The sequence below is a fragment of the Cherax quadricarinatus genome, chromosome 6 (genome assembly GCF_038502225.1).
Source record: "Cherax quadricarinatus isolate ZL_2023a chromosome 6, ASM3850222v1, whole genome shotgun sequence".
Taxonomy (NCBI): domain Eukaryota; kingdom Metazoa; phylum Arthropoda; class Malacostraca; order Decapoda; family Parastacidae; genus Cherax; species Cherax quadricarinatus.
In genome coordinates, this window is record NC_091297.1 from 30027106 (window position 1) to 30049605 (window position 22500).

Below are 22500 nucleotides of genomic sequence, written 5' to 3' on the forward strand. Positions count from 1 at the left end.
ATAATACACAGATACCAGTACAAGATAGGTCAGAAGCTACAGCTCAGGACCTGAGTTGTTCAGAGTGTCTATGCGACACACAACCTCAGTACAACGTCGAAAATCACTAACTCTATACAATGTTCTGTGAACAGAGTTCTACAGAACTAACAAGAATAATGAGACAGACAATCTGTCCAACCACCAAGAGAGTCTAGACCAGACTGAATACTTCAGGCGAGGTGAGGACACCCCCCCCCCTCGATCACGTGATAGCTCCGTGGGTCGCTTTCCAGCAAGAAGCCGGCAGGGAAACGAGCAAAGAGCGATAATTACGGTAGTTAGACAATCAAGACTTGAACTGAGCACATAATATGTTACATCCTACCTAGCAACATAACTAAGTCAAATAATAATATAAAGCAATACATTTACGATTTAGCTATTATCGCAAATATAAGCAATATAAAATTATATGAAAAGATAATATAATATATACATATACATTGCAACCCATTCAGGGGTTGCAACACTCAGTGAAGGTGTCCCTTCTCAATGTATATACTTGCGTACAAGTAATGTCATTATTGAGGAAGCAGTAATATTCCTCTCATTATTTAACAAGTGTAGTGACCATATTGATGTACATTCTATTTAAGTGTTTTCTTATGTGAACGAAAGTTTCTGACGAAGTGATATTTAATAGATATTTATGAGTATCTAAGAAGTATTTAAGCTTTTAAATAAAAAGAAACTAGAAAAGACTGAGTGACTATTATTTGTGCCTTACATTTCTAAGTTTGGAAGTATTTTCTCGTTCTGTGAAGTGTATTGTTACGGAGTGCACTAACCTGGCTAAAGATTAAGATTCGAACCGTAACACCATACAACGAACTGTGACACTCATGTGACGGACTATGACGCCCATGTGACGAGATGTGGCTCATGTGGCGAGCTGTGACGCCCATATGACTAACTGTGATGTTCATTTGACTAGCTGTGACGCTCATATGAGGAGTTGTGACGCCAGTGTGACTCCCGTATGGCGCACTATGACGTTCGTGTGACGAAAAATGTCGCTCATGTCATGAGCTTTGACGTTACAGTGATGAGCTGTGATGCCCGTGTGACAAGCAGTGACGCCCATTTTACGAGCTGTGACGCCCATGTGACGAGTTGTGATGCTATAACAATGAACTGCGGTACCCATTTGACGAGCTGTGACGCCCTTGTAACGCCAAATTATAATTTTAATACAAAGGAGCCTTTGAACCAAGTGAGAGAGTAATTGTGGTAGTGGACCTGAATGCTAAACATGGAGAAACTTTTAGAGAGGGTGTGGTAGGTAAGTTTGGGGTGCCAGGTGTAAATGATAATGGGAGCCCTTTGATTGAACTTTGTATAGAAAGGGGTTTAGTTATAGGTAATACATATTTTAAGAAAAAGAGGATAAATAAGTATACAAGATATGATGTAGGGCGAAATGACAGTAGTTTGTTGGATTATGTATTGGTAGATAAAAGACTGTTGAGTAGACTTCAGGATGTACATGTTTATAGAGGGGCCACAGATATATCAGATCACTTTCTAGTTGTAGCTACACTGAGAGTAAAAGGTAGATGGGATACAAGGAGAATAGCATCAGGGAAGAGAGAGGTGAAGGTTTATAAACTAAAAGAGGAGGCAGTTAGGGTAAGATATAAACAGCTATTGGAGGATAGATGGGCTAATGAGAGCATAGGCAATGGGGTCGAAGAGGTATGGGGTAGGTTTAAAAATGTAATGTTAGAGTGTTCAGCAGAAGTTTGTGGTTACAGGAAAGTGGGTGTGGGAGGGAAGAGGAGCGATTGGTGGAATGATGTAAAGAGAGTAGTAAGGGAGAAAAAGTTAGCATATGAGAAGTTTTTACAAAGTAGAAGTGATGCAAGGAGGGAAGAGTATATGGAGAAAAAGAGAGAGGTTAAGAGAGTGGTGAAGCAATGTAAAAAGAGAGCAAATGAGAGAGTGGGTGAGATGTTATCAATAAATTTTTTTGAAAATAAGAAAAAGTTTTGGAGTGAGATTAACAAGTTAAGGAAGCCTAGAGAAAAAGTGGATTTGTCAGTTAAAAATAGGAGAGGAGAGTTATTAAATGGAGAGTTAGAGGTATTGGGAAGATGGAGGGAATATTTTGAGGAATTGTTAAATGTTGATGAAGATAGGGAAGCTGTGATTTCGTGTATAGGGCAAGGAGGAATAACATCTTGTAGGAGTGAGGAAGAGCCAGTTGTGAGTGTGGGGGAAGCTCGTGAGGCAGTAGGTAAAATGAAAGGGGGTAAGGCAGCCGGGATTGATGGGATAAAGTTAGAAATGTTAAAAGCAGGTGGGGATATAGTTTTGGAGTGGTTGGTGCAATTATTTAATAAATGTATGGAAGAGGGTAAGGTACCTAGGGATTGGCAGAGAGCATGCATAGTTCCTTTGTATAAAGGCAAAGGGGACAAAAGAGAGTGCAAAAATTATAGCGGGATAAGTCTGTTGAGTATACCTGGTAAAGTGTATGGTAGAGTTATTATTGAAAGAATTAAGAGTAAGACGGAGAATAGGATAGCAGATGAACAAGGAGGCTTTAGGAAAGGTAGGGGGTGTGTGGACCAGGTGTTTACAGTGAAACATATAAGTGAACAGTATTTAGATAAGGCTAAAGAGGTCTTTGTGGCATTTATGGATTTGGAAAAGGCGTATGACAGGGTGGATAGGGGGGCAATGTGGCAGATGTTGCAGATGTATGGTATAGGAGGTAGGTTACTGAAAGCAGTGAAGAGTTTTTACGAGGATATTGAGGCTCAAATTAGAGTATGTAGGAAAGAGGGATATTATTTCCCAGTAAAAGTAGGCCTTAGACAAGGATGTGTGATGTCACCGTGGTTGTTTAATATATTTATAGATGGGGTTGTAAGAGAAGTAAATGCGAGGGTCTTGGCAAGAGGCGTGGAGTTAAAAGATAAAGAATCACACATAAAGTGGGAGTTGTCACAGTTGCTCTTTGCTGATGACACTGTGCTCTTGGTAGATTCTGAAGAGAAGTTGCAGAGATTGGTGGATGAATTTGGTAGGGTATGCAAAATAAGAAAATTAAAAGTGAATACAGGAAAGAGTAAGATTATGAGGATAACAAAAAGATTAGGTGATGAAAGACTGGATATCAGATTGGAAGGAGAGAGTATGGAGGAGGTGAATGTATTCAGATATTTGGGAGTGGACGTTTCAGCGTATGGGTCTATGAAAGTTGAGGTGAATCATAGAATTGATGAGGGGAAAAAGGTGAGTGGTGCACTTAGAGTCTGTGGAGACAAAGAACTTTGTCCTTGGAGGCAAAGAGGGGAATGTAAGAACATAAGAACATAAGAATGAAGGAACACTGCAGAAGGCCTACTGGCCCATGTGAGGCAGGTCCAAGTCTCCTACCGGCTTAAGCCAATGCACCCAACCTAGTCAGGTCAGGTCACATTGACTTAAGGGAGGAACACGGCAACCGACCTGGTAGCACAAGCTATCAGGTCCAACTCACACCCACCCACATCCACTCATGTATTTATCCAACCTATTTTTAAAGCTACACAACGTTCTGGCCTCTATAACTGTACTCGGGAGTTTGTTCCACTCATCCACAACTCTATTACCAAACAAGTACTTTCCTATATCCTTCCTGAATCTGAATTTTTCCAACTTAAAACCATTGCTGCGAGTCCTATCTAGGCTAGATATTTTCAGCACACTATTTACATCCCCTTTATTTATTCCTGTCTTCCATTTATACACCTCAATCATATCCCCCCTAATTCTACGTCTTTCTAGAGAGTGCAGATTCAGGGCCCTTAGTCTATCCTCATAGGGAAGGTTTCTGATACATGGGATCAACTTTGTCATCCTCCTTTGTACATGTATGAGAGTATAGTTTTACCAACGCTCTTATATGGGTGTGAAGCATGGGTGATGAATGTTGCAGCGAGGAGAAGGCTGGAGGCAGTGGAGATGTCATGTCTGAGGGCAATGTGTGGTGTGAATATAATGCAGAGAATTCGTAGTTTGGAAGTTAGGAGGAGGTGCGGGATTACCAAAACTGTTGTCCACCCACCTACTCACCAGCACTCACCTAAACATCCACCTACTCACCGGCACTCACCTAAACATCCACCTACTCACCAGCACTCACCTAAACATCCACCTACTCACCAGCACTCACCTAAACATCAACCTACTCACAGGAACTCGTCGAAACATCCACCTACTCACCAGAACTCACCTAAACATCCACCACAACTCACCTAAACATTCACCTACTCACCAGCACTCACCTAAACATTCACCTACTCACCAGCACTCACCTAAACATCCACCTACTCACCAGCACTCACCTAAACATTCACCTACTCACCAGCACTCACCTAAACATCCACCTACTCACCAGCACTCACCTAAACATCCACCTACTCACCAGCACTCACCTAAACATCCACCTACTCACCAGCACTCACCTAAACATCCACCTACTCACCAGAACTCACCTAAACATTTACCTACTCACCAGCACTCACCTAAACATCCATCTACTCACCAGCACTCACCTAAACATCCACCTACTCACCAGCACTCACCTAAACATTCACCTACTCACCAGCACTCACCTAAACATCCACCTACTCACCAGCATTCACCTAAACATCCACCTACTCACCAGCACTCACCTAAACATCCACCTACTCACCAGCACTCACCTAAACATCCACCTACTCACCAGAACTCACCTAAACATTTACCTACTCACCAGCACCAAACATCCATCTACTCACCAGCACTCACCTAAACATCCACCTACTCACCAGCACTCACCTAAACATTCACCTACTCACCAGCACTCACCTAAACATCCACCTACTCACCAGCACTCACCTAAACATCCACCTACTCACCAGCACTCACCTAAACATCCACCTACTCACCAGAACTCACCTAAACATCCACCACAACTCACCTAAACATTCACCTACTCACCAGCACTCACCTAAACATTCACCTACTCACCAGCACTCACCTAAACATCCACCTACTCACCAGCACTCACCTAAACATCCACCTACTCACCAGCACTCACCTAAACATCCACCTACTCACCAGCACTCACCTAAACATCCACCTACTCACCAGCACTCACCTAAACATCCACCTACTCACCACCACTCACCTAAACATTCACCTACTCACCAGGACTCACCTAAACATCCACCTACTCATCAGCACTCACCTAAACATCCACCTACTCACCAGCACTCACCTAAACATCCACCTACTCACCAGCACTCACCTAAACATTCATCTAGACATTGCAAGTGTCCATAATAAACTCCCATGCATCACAGTTTTCCTTTTTTAGTGCTTTCTTTAACTAATTTAGAATTGTTTGAAGCGATGTCGAGCGCGAGGCGTTTCAGTTTTATGCAGCAAGTTGATTTTGACGCTAATGCAGTTAATTATGCTGTTGAAGCATGATACTGATGCGTTTTGGTAATTATTCTAGAGCTTATGCACGTGCCATTTATAAGGTCAGGGTTGTGTGTCATTTGTCAAGGCATTCCTCTCTGAATAATTTTTAAGAGCCCATTTCCGTGTCATTTCTTGAGGAGTCATAACCGTGTCGTTTCCCGAGGGTTTATGTCTGAGGCATTTCTTGAGGTGTCATATTCGTATGTAATTTGTCGAAGAGTCCGTGTGTGTGTGTGTGTGTGTGTGTGTGTGTGTGTGTGTGTGTGTGTGTGTGTGTGTGTGTGTGTGTTTATTTCTTCATTCAGTTTCTTTGGTGTGGGAGAAAGAACTGATTGTTACTGTTATGAAGGAAAGAAAGCTGGATGATCTAGCTCGGAAGGAAGCAAAATTTAAAAGAGAGAGAGAGAGAGAGAGAGAGAGAGAGAGAGAGAGAGAGAGAGAAAAGTTAAATTACTTCATCTAGGTATTAATGAGAATGATAGGCGAAGATATATGAGTTGCATGACAGAGCATATTGCTTACATATAGAAAGACAAAGAGACAAGTCGCAGAACAAGCTCTACCTGGGACATCACATCACTCTGTGTAGAGATTGATCAAGCCAGACACACCTTCACACAAATAGTTCTCCAACTTTTATAGAAACTGAAGGTAATATAAACAATTAATCTCAAAAACTTTGTAGTTTCAAAACAAAAGTATGAGATGCGTTGTGTTTCTAATGACATGATCAAATTTCTTCATGGTCTGGTGATGTGCAACAAAAGTAACCAAATTTAGGATGCACGAAACGTGAACCAATTTCCCACAGTCTTCAGAATGTAACATAAGATATTAATCAAATATTATGTTACATTGTGAGTACATCTGCGCAACTTGCCCTTGAGTCTGTCACTTTGGAATCAATTTTTTTTTTCAAAACATTATGCAGAAAGTATAAAGACATGGAAAGCCCATACATAGGTTAGGTAAGGTTCTTTAGGAAACAGGACAAGTGTTTCCTGGCGGGGGTCTTAGTCATAAGATAACCCGAAGCTGGAACTTTTGGTCATCTGATAGACATGCATTCCGCTGGCTTACCCTTCCATCCCTTTAAAAATTATGATTATGAATATAACCATTTATTCTGGTATGCAGAGCATTTAGAACTTAACTTTGCTCTGTTCTATGCAAGATGTACTCGATTAAGCTGATTATAGAGACTGTTGCTGCACCACATTGCTAAATGCGCTGCTGTCTTTGGTCGTCCGTGTATACCTTCCTATCCAACGTCTATTTATTGATGCTTTACAACTATTATGGTTCCGTCTGTCTGTGGTCTTCGTAAGCTGTTAATTTATTTTTTAGTATGATGATGTCGCCATTTTTTCCCCATAAAATTTGACAGTGATACACCCAAAATGGCGTTCTCACTGTGAAAGACACAGGAAAGAATCCTTTCGGTTGTAACTATTAAACCTATGGAAGATTATCACTATATATATATGGAAATCACTCTTCCAATAGGAATCAAACAACGCTATATAGGTCATTATTATTATTATTATTATTATTATTATTATTATTATTATTATTATTATTATGATTATTATTACTGTAAGCGTTAAACCCGAATAAGTTATACAGTGATACACAATGAAGCTGTAACAGATGGTTGAGAGGAGTTCGAGGTGGTGTTGAGGGGAGGAGTTTCAGGTGGTGCTGAGAGGAGGGGTTCGACGGGGTGTTCAGAGGAGAGGGTAGGAAATCGTGTTGAGGTGATATCCTTCATTGTCCTATTAAAGTCGTCCAGCCCTGGCGGACAGTTAACATTATCCCTGGCATGAAACCAGTCCAGCGTGTTGCAGAGTACTGCTGGAGAACCATCTTGTGTAACGGTCCATGGCAGAAAACTCGCTCTGCTTCCCGTAAAACGAAAACAGAATTATCAATAAGAAGAGGATGTCTGCTGCAGTTGAAGGTCGAGTGAAGAATGAGAAAATAAGGAATAAGAAGACACGCGAAAAAATATTTAGACAAAACTGAAAAATGACAGAATGAAAGTTAAACTATTATAAATCTAGTATACCTGTCTGGTAAACAAACTTGCTTTTACTAGATCCAGTTTATCTTAAATCATCGTTACATCTTTAAAATCTAAACGTAATTTATGACTTGATTTATAGAAGGCTCTTATGTAACATTTCTCAGTGTTCACAGATTCTGATCTTGATTATTATTATTATAATCAAGGGGGAAGCGCTAAACCCGGAGGATTATACAGCGCCTGGGGGGGGGGATGTGGAAGGCATTCAGGCTTAAGTCGGGGAACTGGAGCACAGATCCAATTCCCTAAATCAAGAGCCCCTCACCAACATCAAGGAACCTTCCTTGAGGGGTTCTGATCTTGAAATTTCAGACAGTGCTTTAAAAATATGCCGTTTATATTTTGTATAATTTATGGAAACACAGATTTTTAAACCACTAAATGACCTGTGGTTAGAGAACGAAACATGCTCAAGTTTCTTCCTATCAGTCCCTTTTTCACACTTTCAAACCATTCTTGAGACGTTTTGCTCACTTTCCATCTAACCAAGATTTATGCACCTTTTCGATCACCTTATCTTGCAAATGTATGTGATTTCTCAGTAACCCAACATTTTTAATTATGTCTTTCATGTGTCAAAACACTGTCTGCTAATTTCATCACTCTTTACTCTTATCTAAAATTCCCACCAAACATTGCTAACAGTCACGATATTTCGATTACCTCCATCCTCCCCCTCCTCCTCCTCCTCCTCCTCCTCCTCCTCCTCCTCGCTGCAACATCTAAAGACAGTGCTTTCACACACATGTAAAGGTGCTAGCACCGTTTACTTTGCATCCACCGACAATCCTGTCTTCCCACAAACTCATCATCACTCCTGCTACTATCCATCTTACGGTCTGTTTCACTGACTTTACCGAAACACCCAAACATCTGAATGCATAATTCACTTCCTCCATACTCCTTCCCTCCAGCCATACGTCCAGATTTTCATTGCCTAGCCTTTTACATTCATCGCCTTGCCCATTCCTCTCACTTCCAGCTGTCTTCTCATAACCACCCTCCCATAATCCAGCGCCAGCTACACTAAATCTGGGATTATATACGACAGATTGCAAGGCTTTGACAATTCGCATAAAATTATAGGGAGATACTGCACATAGCTTATACGGTATGATCCTACATGTGGTTTCTTCTCCCCTACAGAGAGAGAGAAACGACAAAATTTCGTGTTGACGTGACGGTAGCGGAGCAAGACGAGGTTGTCTTCTACCTTACTTACGAGGTGAGTCTTCCTTTATTTTACTCAAAATTTCCTGATTTAGCCCACCTACCGGGTAAGTGTCTTGTCTGCCTCACCTACTGTGGGAAAATATGGGGATGAGGTTCATCCAAATAATTTGAGGGGAGCACAACTAAGAAACAATGTTAGTTGTAGCTCAGAGCTAGGTGGGATTTTAGAGACACTAGGCTGCACCATGTCTCTCCTCCGAGACCCACACATACACTTTCCCACCCACAAACAAAGTCGGGCCTATCAAATATTACAACAAAAATTAATATCACTAATCTTGGTAAATTATAGGATATTGAGTGGACTGTATGATGGTTTGTGACTTGAAAAGAAAGGGGGAAGATCTGTTGAGTATACAGCATTTTACTAAAAATATATGCTTATTATATAAATAGAAAGAAAGGAAAATTTAACCTGAGCACTCACTATTTAATTACTGGATCACAATTATTATTTGTGGAACACACCGTAACGCTACCCTGACAGCTAGAATTTACGATGGCCAACGCAAAACTACTGTACGTTATGGGTAAGCGCCACTTAGCTAAGGTGTGCTGGTGGGAGGAATCGGAGTCCTCTATTTTTCCATCCTTGTTGCCGAATTGTAAGGCCTTTCCCCACTATTTATCTCAGTTCTTCAGCGAGGAACATGTCAGCAATTTCTAAATTACAGATTGAGGCCAATATACACCAATTTGACCTCGATGACGCCTGATTACATTACAGAAAATGTTACAACCAGTATTCCCAGACTTTTTCCCGTGGTATCCTCACTCTTCCCCCTGTATCACTCCGCGGCAGCTGCATACCCTTCTTCCCACAAAATTTCTTGAAGTGTCAAATCAGAGTCACATTTTGATACACAATTATTATATTATTCATATTTACACATGCTGAACTTACCGTATATACCCTTAAGTGCAGCAACTTTATCTATACAGTAAATTTTATTTTTTTTTTATTTTTTTTTATTATCACACTGGCCGATTCCCACCAAGGCAGGGTGGCCCGAAAAAGAAAAACTTTCACCATCATTCACTCCATCACTGTCTTGCCAGAAGGGTGCTTTACACTACAGTTTTTAAACTGCAACATTAACACCCCTCCTTCAGAGTGCAGGCACTGTACTTCCCATCTCCAGGACTCAAGTCCGGCCTGCCGGTTTCCCTGAACCCCTTCATAAATGTTACTTTGCTCACACTCCAACAGCACGTCAAGTATTAAAAACCATTTGTCTCCATTCACTCCTATCAAACACGCTCACGCATGCCTGCTGGAAGTCCAAGCCCCTCGCACACAAAACCTCCTTTACCCCCTCCCTCCAACCCTTCCTAGGCCGACCCCTACCCCGCCTTCCTTCCACTACAGACTGATACACTCTTGAAGTCATTCTGTTTCGCTCCATTCTCTCTACATGTCCGAACCACCTCAACAACCCTTCCTCAGCCCTCTGGACAACAGTTTTGGTAATCCCGCACCTCCTCCTAACTTCCAAACTACGAATTCTCTGCATTATATTCACACCACACATTGCCCTCAGACATGACATCTCCACTGCCTCCAGCCTTCTCCTCGCTGCAACATTCATCACCCACGCTTCACATCCATATAAGAGCGTTGGTAAAACTATACTCTCATACATTCCCCTCTTTGCCTCTAAGGACAAAGTTCTTTGTCTCCACAGACTCCTAAGTGCACCACTCACTCTTTTTCCCTCATCAATTCTATGATTCACCTCATCTTTCATAGACCCATCCGCTGACACGTCCACTCCCAAATATCTGAATACGTTCACCTCCTCCATACTCTCTCCCTCCAATCTGATATTCAATCTTTCATCACCTAATCTTTTTGTTATCCTCATAACCTTACTCTTTCCTGTATTCACCTTTAATTTTCTTCTTTTGCACACCCTACCAAATTCATCCACCAATCTCTGCAGCTTCTCTTCAGAATCTCCCAACAGCACAGTGTCATCAGCAAAGAGCAGCTGTGACAACTCCCACTTTGTGTGTGATTCTTTATCTTTTAACTCCACGCCTCTTGCCAAGACCCTCGCATTTACTTCTCTTACAACCCCATCTATAAATATATTAAACAACCACGGTGACATCACACATCCTTGTCTAAGGCCTACTTTTACTGGGAAAAAATTTCCCTCTTTCCTACATACTCTAACTTGAGCCTCACTATCCTCGTAAAAACTCTTCACTGCTTTCAGTAACCTACCTCCTACACCATACACTTGCAACATCTGCCACATTGCCCCCCTATCCACCCTGTCATACGCCTTTTCCAAATCCATAAATGCCACAAAGACCTCTTTAGCCTTATCTAAATACTGTTCACTTATATGTTTCACTGTAAACACCTGGTCCACACACCCCCTGCCTTTCCTAAAGCCTCCTTGTTCATCTGCTATCCTATTCTCCGTCTTACTCTTAATTCTTTCAATTATAACTCTACCATACACTTTACCAGGTACACTCAACAGACTTATCCCCCTATAATTTTTGCACTCTCTTTTATCCCCTTTGCCTTTATACAAAGGAACTATGCATGCTCTCTGCCAATCACTAGGTACCTTACCCTCTTCCATACATTTATTAAATAATTGCACCAACCACTCCAAAACTATATCCCCACCTGCTTTTAACATTTCTATCTTTATCCCATCAATCCCGGCTGCCTTACCCCCTTTCATTTTACCTACTGCCTCACGAACTTCCCCCACACTCACAACTGGCTCTTCCTCACTCCTACAAGATGTTATTCCTCCTTGCCCTATACACGAAATCACAGCTTCCCTATCTTCATCAACATTTAACAATTCCTCAAAATATTCCCTCCATCTTCCCAATACCTCTAACTCTCCATTTAATAACTCTCCTCTCCTATTTTTAACTGACAAATCCATTTGTTCTCTAGGCTTTCTTAACTTGTTAATCTCACTCCAAAACTTTTTCTTATTTTCAACAAAATTTGTTGATAACATCTCACCCACTCTCTCATTTGCTCTCTTTTTACATTGCTTCACCACTCTCTTAACCTCTCTCTTTTTCTCCATATACTCTTCCCTCCTTGCATCACTTCTACTTTGTAAAAACTTCTCATATGCTAACTTTTTCTCCCTTACTACTCTCTTTACATCATCATTCCACCAATCGCTCCTCTTCCCTCCGGCACCCACTTTCCTGTAACCACAAACTTCTGCTGAACACTCTAACACTACATTTTTAAACCTACCCCATACCTCTTCGACCCCATTGCCTATGCTCTCATTAGCCCATCTATCCTCCAATAGCTGTTTATATCTTACCCTAACTGCCTCCTCTTTTAGTTTATAAACCTTCACCTCTCTCTTCCCTGATGCTTCTATTCTCCTTGTATCCCATCTACCTTTTACTCTCAGTGTAGCTACAACTAGAAAGTGATCTGATATATCTGTGACCCCTCTATAAACATGTACATCCTGAAGTCTACTCAACAGTCTTTTATCTACCAATACATAATCCAACAAACTACTGTCATTTCGCCCTACATCATATCGTGTATACTTATTTATCCTCTTTTTCTTAAAATATGTATTACCTATAACTAAACCCCTTTCTATACAAAGTTCAATCAAAGGGCTCCCATTATCATTTACACCTGGCACCCCAAACTTACCTACCACACCCTCTCTAAAAGTTTCTCCTACTTTAGCATTCAGGTCCCCTACCACAATTACTCTCTCACTTGGTTCAAAGGCTCCTATACATTCACTTAACATCTCCCAAAATCTCTCTCTCTCCTCTGCATTCCTCTCTTCTCCAGGTGCATACACGCTTATTATGACCCACTTTTCGCATCCAACCTTTACTTTAATCCACATAATTCTTGAATTTACACATTCATATTCTCTTTTCTCCTTCCATAACTGATCATTTAACATTACTGCTACCCCTTCCTTTGCTCTAACTCTCTCAGATACTCCAGATTTAATCCCATTTATTTCCCACCACTGAAACTCTCCTACCCCCTTCAGCTTTGTTTCGCTTAGAGCCAGGACATCCAACTTCTTTTCATTCATAACATCAGCAATCATCTGTTTCTTGTCATCCGCACTACATCCACGCACATTTAAGCATCCCAGTTTTATAAAGTTTTTCTTCTTCTCTTTTTTAGTAAATGTATACAGGAGAAGGGGTTACTAGCCCATTGCTCCCGGCATTTTAGTCGCCTCATACGACACGCATGGCTTACGGAGGAAAGATTCTTTTCCACTTCCCCATGGACAATAGAAGAAATAAAAAAGAACAAGAGCTATTTAGAAAAAGGAGAAAAACCTAGATGTATGTATATATATATATGCATGTGCGTGTCTGTGAAGTGTGACCAAAGTGTAAGTAGGAGTAGCAAGATATCCCTGTTATCTAGCGTGTTTATGAGACAGAAAAAGAAACCAGCAATCCTACCATCATGCAAAACAGTTACAGGTTTTTGTTTCACAGTCATCTGGCAGGACGGTAGTACTTCCCTGGGTGGTTGCTGTCTACCAACCTACTACTTATTTACCTCACCCAGGTGTATTCTGAAAAACAATTAAGTTTTAGTGTTACCTTAACCTGGAACTGGTGACTATGTAAGTGATCCCCAGAGACAAGGGGAGAGGGAGGCTGGAAGGTGTGAAAATTATTATTATTATTTTTATTATTATTATTATTATTATTATTATTATTATTATTCGAGCAAATCACTTGCAGGAGACTTACAGGGCATCACCTGAATTATTACCTGCAAGTAATTTGGGTGAGGTAAGTAGGATTTAGTCACAGTAGGTTGCTGAACTGCAACTCCTTCGATTACCCACTTCTTCACATTAAATTAATAATTATAATATTAAAACCAGCTACTCTGCTAAGTAAAGTTATGTGGACTGTATGGTATTTTGGTTTACTTGCTGGGTGCACAAAATATTCATAACACTTACCATTTAATTATTGTAGATGGATCACACCACAACACCTGCCTAACACTGAGACCTTACACTGGCCAGCTAGTGATCTAAATACAAGGACTGTGGCGCACTTTCCTGTGAGTGATGTTGCATCCCTTATCTTCTGCCATCCACACATAATTCTTGAAATTCCGGAAATTTCGTGTCCCAATTCTTCAGCAGGGAACATTAACACGGGTTCCTATTACATATCCTGGCCGAAACACCCCATTATGGACTCTATGACGCCGGATTATTAGACGATTGTAATAACCAGTGTACACACATTAAATTCAATATGGCATCCCTCCCCCACGTCAGTCTTCAGCTCTTCCACACACCCCTTCACTTGAAATTTCTTGAAGGGTCTAAATAGCATCACCTTTTAATGCACAATTATTATATTATTTATTTATATATTCTACATTTAGGAAGTTGTGTAAAAAATTACCACAGAAGGGGTGACACCCCCATAAGTGAGGGACGGCATCAGTGACTCCCTGCCCCTCCAACCTAAGCCGGGGGAGACAGCTGTAACACTCCCCTCCATCCCCCGAGATGGAGCACAGGTGTAGTAACCCAGGTGTGGTAATCCTCCTCTAGCAGTAGGAAGCAGCAATGGCCCCCTTTCTACCTCACACCCTCACATACAAAATCTACATCTCCAACATTAATTCCGGAATTACTAAATAACAAACCATATACCGTATTTTCCGGCATATAAGGCGCGATTATTTGTCCCACAGAAAATCTTGGAAAATCAGCCTGCGCCTTATATGCTCAAGGTCAGGGTTAAGGGTAGGCTTTGTGTTACAGCAGTTTACTAACATTACGTTACAGTTTTAAAAACATTACGTTACAACTGCTTGGAAACATCGTCTTTCATGTTTAATGTTCTCCCGCGTCTTATATGCCAGAAAATACGGTAAGTATATTTCTAGATTTCGTGTAAAAATCTCTGACATTTAAGTCTAGTCTTTACTTGTCCGTTTTCTTGCATGAGAAAATCAAGCTAATATTAATTTTATTTGCTGCCACATTTAATCCATTTTCTGTTTTGAAATCGAATTGAATCAAAAAAATGTTTGTTAATGAGAGCAATTGTAGAATTATCATCATGAAGAGATTTTTATTATTATTATTATTATTATTATTATTATTATTATTATTATTATTATCGATGTTCCATGATGTTGAAAATTCTGGATAAAATTGGCTGCTACCTTCATGTATGAAGACAGCCACAAGTTGCGGAACAAGCATTTACAGGGACAACGTTTCGCTCAATTTACAACTGTATCACATAGTACAGTGGCCACAGTTAACCCGCACATAACCTCCTGCAAGGTAGCAATGTGGAAGTAGTTTGAGCGAGGCGACTTCTATCCACATGTCATTGCCACTCGTTGTTTTCCACCTCACCTTCATGACCAATGTGTTAAGTGTAACCTCTGTATGACTTAACAGTCTTACACACAGCCTGAAACTGTCTTAAGAAAAGCTTACGACTTGTGTTCCTGTTTTTTAAGTTCGTTGTATATGGTTATGTTGTGCCGAATACGTAAAACTTGCAATTTTGGCTTAAGTAGCAACGCTCTTCTTGCCAAATAAGGCAAGCGAAAATTTGTGTATACGGTAATTTCGCAAAAATCATTCTGAACCTAACGAAGAAAAATATGTATTTCATTGTGTTTTTTTTTTTATTATTAAATTATTGTAAACTTATCTAAAATATATTTAGTTGGATTAGGCTAAATTAAATTGTGCTTCTTATAATATGGTACGGTAAGTTTCCTTAAGTAAGTATCTAAATGAAAAAAATACATCTTTAAATGTACAAAATTTTAGAAAGGACTTAATTTTAAATGAGTTCTTGTTAATTTACCAGTTTTACCTATATATATATATATATATATATATATATATATATATATATATATATATATATATATATATATATATATATATATATATATATATATATGTATATATATATATATATATATGTATATATACTTGACGTGCTGTTGGAGTGTGAGCAAAGTAACATTTATGAAGGGATTCAGGGAAACCGGCAGGCCGGACTTGAGTCCTGGAGATGGGAAGTACAGTGCCTGCACTCTGAAGGAGGGGTGTTAATGTTGCAGTTTAAAAACTGCAGTGTAAAGCACCCTTCTGGCAAGACAGTGATGGAGTGAATGATGGTGAAAGTTTTTCTTTTTCGGGCCACCCTGCCTTGGTGGGAATCGGCCAGTGTGATAATAAAAAAAATAATATATATATATATATATATATATATATATATATATATATATATATATATATATATATATATATATATATATATATATTTGACAACCCAACACTTGACGAATATGACGCACACCTGACATCAACCTTTAAGAAGGCACTGAACCTGTCACTAGAGGATCAGCAATGGGATCAGGCAACCCTCCCAGTGCGACTGGGAGGTATAGGGGTGCGTAAAGCAACGCATGTTGCTTTACCTGCTTTTCTGTCTTCGTGTTTGGCTTTCAGTGCATTAGTCAAGAAGATTGTCCCCGAACGCCTGAGAGGCGTGGTAGGGGCTCAAGATCCCAATTTTTACTGAAGCAGTGAGTCAGTGGGACACCCTTGCAGACTCCTTCAGTAGACCAGCTCCTCCCAAAGAACACAAACAGTCTCATTGGGACAAACCGATCATGGAAAAAATCGCCAACACAATGCTCACCAACGCTTCAGGAAAGGACAAAGCTCGTCTCCTGGCAGTGAAGGCACCCCACTCAGATTTCCTTTTAGCTGTTCCCAATTCCTCCCTGGGCACTCGACTCGACCCACAGGCCATTCGGATTGGTGTTGCTCTTCGCCTAGCCGCCCCTATCCTCACCGGACATAGGTGTATTTGCGGCAGGACGTCAGCTAATCAATTCGGATTTCATTGTCTCGTGTGTCACACAGCAGAAGGGAAGTATGCCAGACATGAGGAGGTCAATGACATCATAAAGAGAAGCCTCGCCACAGCCCGTTGCCCAGCTCAATGGGAACCCCAAGTGCAGAGGTCTGACAGAAGTCAAAAGCGTCCTGATGGAGCCACTATGCTACCCTGGAAAAATGAAAAGCAGATTGCCTGGGAATACACCTGTGCCGCCACATTGGCAGACACCTACTTGCCATACTACGAAGCTGAAGGGGGTGGAGCTGCCAGCCACAGGGAGACCCAAAAGACCCGCAAATATGAAGACCTTACCCTTTTCTATAACTTCATCCCAATAGTGTCGGATACTCTTGGAGCATGGGGCAAGTGTGCTTTAAAGTTCCTCAAAGAGCTGGGTGAAAAGCTCGTCATAGAAACCAAGGACCACAGGGCGACCAGCTTCCTATTTCAGAGACTCAGTGTTGCGATCCAGAGAGGAAATGGCTGCAGCATTCTGGACACGTGGCCCACCGCAGGGGAGCTGGACGAAGTATTCGAGATGTAGCTCTGAGTTGTTATCTATGTTGTTTTACTTTCTTTTGTATTTTTATGAATGTTTTGTCAATGTATTTTGCCTTTAAATAAAATATTTATCATATATAAGGGGTGGTAGGAGAAAATTCCCAAACAGCTTCAGGGAGAACCTTGAGTTTTCCCTGAAGCAAGTTTATTCTTTTCTCTGAGGATGAGGGTCCCTGGAACAGTTCTGGAGGTGGCACCTCGCTATATATATATATATATATATATATATATATATATATATATATATATATATATATATATATATATATATATATATATATATATATATATATATATAGTTGCATCGGTGCACCAAGACACTTTTGGTGTACATTGTATATATACCGAGAGATGTATATCTCTCAACTCTTAATCCCTTTCTAACTTTCTAAGGTATTAATGTATCATTGACTGTAGGTGAACAGTTAATATGCAGAACATCAGGGATAACAGTGTTCTTGACTGCTGGTGTACAGGTAACATAATATCAAAGGAACACATAATATAAGTTAACTCTGCATTTGGCTAACATATAATATCAAGGTAACATAACAAGGTAACATAACAAGGTAACATAACAAGGCTTTAAGATAGACTTAAAGCCTTAAATCTCCACTCTCTGGAGAGACGTAGAATGAGGGGAGATATCATTGAAGTGTAAGTGGATGACGGGCATAAACAAAGGAGATATTAATAAAGTACTGAGGGTGTCGAACCAGGTAAGAACCAGAAATAATGGATTTAAGTTGGATAAATTTATATTTAGATTATTATTATTAATAATATAATCAAGGGGAAGCGCTAAACCCGGAGGATTATACAGCGCTTGGGGGGGATGTGGAAGGCATTCAGGCTTAATTCGGGGAACTGGAGCACAGATCCAATTTCCTAAATCAAGAGCCCCTCACCAACATCAAGGAACCTTCCTTGAGGGGTTTATATTTAGAAAGGACATAAGTAGTGGTTTTCTAACAGAGTTGTGGATGTGTGGAACAATCTTCCCAGTAAGGTGATCGAAGCTAGGACCACCTTGGGTAGCATTAAGAAGAAATTGGACAAATATATGAGTGGGAGGGGCTGGGTTTGATTGGTGTCATTGGATACAGGAGTGAATTCTTGGGTAGATCTGGGTAGAGGTCGTTTTGATAAGCACCTGCCTTGTATGGGCCAGTAGGCCTTCTGCAGTGTTTCTCCATTCTTATGTTCTTATATTCTAAAAATTGTCAAGCTAATACATATTAAAGAAACATATCAAGGTATCATTACAATATTAAGGGGACACATGTTATCGGGGAAACATTAAGGTAAACCTTGACATCAACATATCAAGATAACATAATATCAAGATAACATAATATCAAGATAACATAATATCAAGATAACATAATATCAAGGTAGAACACTATCGTAAGAATTTTTTCTCAAATATTTTCATTTTTTCGTTATTGATACTGTTTATATATACAAAACCTGACGCAAAGGAAAGAGGGAAAAACAAGGAGGGACAGAAGTAAAGGTTATCAAGGATGAAGGAAGACAGGAGCACTTCAAGGAGGTTGAGATTTTAGATTCTGTCACTTCGGCGACAAAATCTAAATATATATATCTATCCTATGGAGGGTAGCGCAAGAGCATAAGGACACACAAAACACCTAGAACTTAGGCCCTGAAAGGATTAACAGGCGTACATTTGGATTTATATCAACAGCTGACTTATCTGTTGTAAGCAAATTTTTAGGAAAGTTGCTTATTTTATCTGATATCTTATTTTCATTAATAAGATATCTTGACACATCAGATTAGTTATTATTAGGAACACAGATATAATATGACCTGCAACCTGGTTGTAATGAGTTTCAAATTGGAGCAAACAAACTCAGCAATAGTATATAACTTATATTTCCTTCACCAGATATAATTTGCCAGATATAAACATGTACACTTATGTACAGAGGTTGAATAGTATGTATATCACACGGTGTCAGATGGTAAAAGCAGAAGCCAGAGAGAGAATGCACAGTATCAACCAGCAGTTCAGGCAAGTCTATCAATGTTTACCACAAGTGAACCACGTTGTTTCAGCTTTGGCCAATGAACGAAGGTACTGAGTTAACGACGGGTACCCTATTGATCGTTAAACCCTTAGCACCTGGTTCGCTGGTTGGGAGGCAGCCTATATGGGAGTGTGATATACTCCGAATAAAATATAACGTACTCTTAGCATGACAGTTATTAAAGTGTGTATCTCTATATTCTTCAGTAAGTGGATAATTAGCCCTATGGACAATTAGTTTGTGGTCAGCCCTGACCATAGAGCTGAACACAAACTTTGCATTTAGTTTACTCATCATCTGTGTCTGCCAAACTGCCAGAAGCACTTGTAACCAAGCCTAAGCCTGGCTACTACAACATCAGACAGGCTGTTAACAATGCCAATTACACCATAAATGTACCTATCGACGTTCATGATATTATTGTGATTGATAGATCTACTCATTATTCTAACTGCATTCCTATTACATTCTTAATACTTTTCTTAATACTAGACACAGACATACCAAAGTTACATTCCACATTTTCCTTTAGGGTAATTTTTGGCTACCTTGACAGGGAGGCTTGAAGGAGGTACGAAAATAATGAGTGTTCAAGGATTTAGGGAGACTGGGAGTCTTAAGGAAACAGGAAGGGACTGAAGATAAAAGGAGATAGGAAGACTTCAACGACATAGGGAGAGAGGTGGGGTTCAAGGAAGTAAAGAGATAGGGAGGTTCAAGAGAGCAAAAAAAAAAACAGAAGGTTTCAATGAAACAGAGACAGATTGATTCAAGAAAAAATGGAGACAGGGAGACTTCAATGAGGCAAAGAGATGCGGAGATGCAAAATAGGCAGGGAGACAGGAAAACTTGAAGGAAGTATGGAGACGGGGAAGTCTGAAACAAGTAGACAGAGAGGCCTAAAGGGCAGCTATTAGGAAACTGATAGACGGAGAGATAATGCCAGAGTGAAGGTTTGTTGAGGTGGATGAGCAGATAACATTAGACGTGTAACTGCAGTACACAGTGATTACAGTATATGTTGCGTGTGTGTATTCCTAACTCACAGCCTCACACTATGTTGCGTGAGTATTCCTCAGATACATCATCAACCTCACCACAGCCGTGTAGGCCTACTGTCCTGTACGCAGTACACACTTGTGCAGTGTGCATAGCGCACCTTACGTCATATTCATTATTCACAGCTGTACATCAAGTGTACAGCTGTGAATAACGAATATCCTCTCTCCTTCCTTATTTATTTCCTACTCTCCTTCCTCAACCTGCTGACACTTGAGGGCAGGAGGACTTTGGGAAAGATATGATAACGACGTACAAAATACAGAGAGGTATTGACAAGGTGAACAGAGATGGGAAATTAAAACAAGGGGACACAACTGAAAGACGGAAATTCAGATGAGTCAAAAGAATGTTAGGAAGCATTTATTAGCCTTATAATTGTTAGAAAGTGGAACAATCAGGAAAATGATGTAGTAGAAGCAGGATCCATACATAGGTTTACGAAGAGGTAGGGCAATGCGTTTGAAAGCCGGGGAGAGAAAGAGGACCTAGTTGCGACCAACGAAGAGGCAAGGCCAGGAACTGTGAATTGACCCTTACAACTACATATAGGTGAGTACACAAACACACACACACACACACACACACACACACACACACACACACACACTTTAAGGGAAATTGACCTGACGACACTGGAAGACAGGAGAGTAAGGGGGGATATGATAGCGACATATAAAATACTGAGAGGTATAGACAAGGGAGATAGAGACAGGATGTTCCAGAGATGGGACACAGAAACAAGGGATCACAGTTGGAAGCTGAAGACTCAGATGAACCACAGGGATGTTAGGAAGTATTTCTTCAGTCACAGAGTTGTCAGGAGGTGGAATAGCCTGGGTAGTGATGTAGAGGAGTCAGGATCCATACGCAGCTTTAAGAAGATGTATGATAAAGCTCACGGAGCGGCAAGAGTGACCGGGTAGCGGCCAGGTGAAGAGGCGGGACCAGAAGCTGTGACTCGATCCCGCAACCACAACCAGGTGAGTACACACACACACACACACACACACACACACACACACACACACACACACACACACACACACACAGCTGCCTCAAATCTAAGGGAGACAACACAAGACGCAAAATTACATTTCTTGGATTGGGTTATCCAGGATTAATAATTCTTCGGGGTTATTAATCCAAACAGGGTTAGATAACACTGCATAACATTCTACTCTTCTAGATACTACCAACAACAGTCGCGTAACAGAGATACCTGTTGTTGCTGTTGCTGTTCTTGTCGTTGTTGTTATTGTTGTTGTTCGATGGATGCTACGGTTATTAAGATTGTTCTTCGCTTAGGTGAATTATAATGCAGATGAACAGAGATCTTCCCGCAGTCGATACCAACACCCGCTCTCTGTAGTGTCTCCTTGCCTCGTTAATACAACCTACACATCCTCCTTCACTTCAATAATAACAATAATAATAATAACAATAATAATAATAATAATAATAAAAATAATAATAATAATAATATACTTCTACTACTACTAATAATAATAATAATAATAATAATAATAATAATAATAATAATAATAATAATAATAATAATAATATACTTCTACTAATAATAGTAATAATAATAATTATAATAATAATAATAATAATAATAATAATAATAATATACTTCTACTACTACTACTACTAATAATAATAATAATTAATAAAAGTACTACTACTGCTGATAATATAAATAATAATAAAATATAAATACTTCCTCTTCTTTCAACAAACAGGCAGGGTGGCCCACCGAGGCAGGGTGGCCCACCGAGGCAGGGTGGCCCACCGAGGCAGGGTGGCCCACCGAGGCAGGGTGACCCACCGAGGCAGGGTGGCCCACCGAGGCAGGGTGACCCACCGAGGCAGGGTGACCCACCGAGGCAGGGTGACCCACCGAGGCAGGGTGACCCACCGAGGCAGGGTGACCCACCGAGGCAGGGTGACCCACCGAGGCAGGGTGGCCCAAGGCAGGGTGACCCACCGAGGCAGGGTGACCCACCGAGGCAGGGTGACCCACCGAGGCAGGGTGACCCACCGAGGCAGGGTGGCCCACCGAGGCAGGGTGACCCACCGAGGCAGGGT

The 22500-nt window shown here is 40.6% G+C and overlaps 1 protein-coding gene across 3 annotated transcripts in view; it reads left to right on the forward strand.

Moving 5' to 3' along the window:
* Positions 1 to 22500, forward strand: part of LOC128691742 (inter alpha-trypsin inhibitor, heavy chain 4-like) — a 513777-nt gene that overhangs the window by 386041 nt on the left and 105236 nt on the right. For all 3 annotated transcript variants that reach the window (XM_070081210.1, XM_070081216.1, XM_070081222.1), the window contains exon 3: positions 8735 to 8813. In XM_070081210.1, the coding sequence (XP_069937311.1) occupies positions 8735 to 8813 (79 nt within the window). The remainder of the gene's footprint in view (positions 1 to 8734; positions 8814 to 22500) is intronic.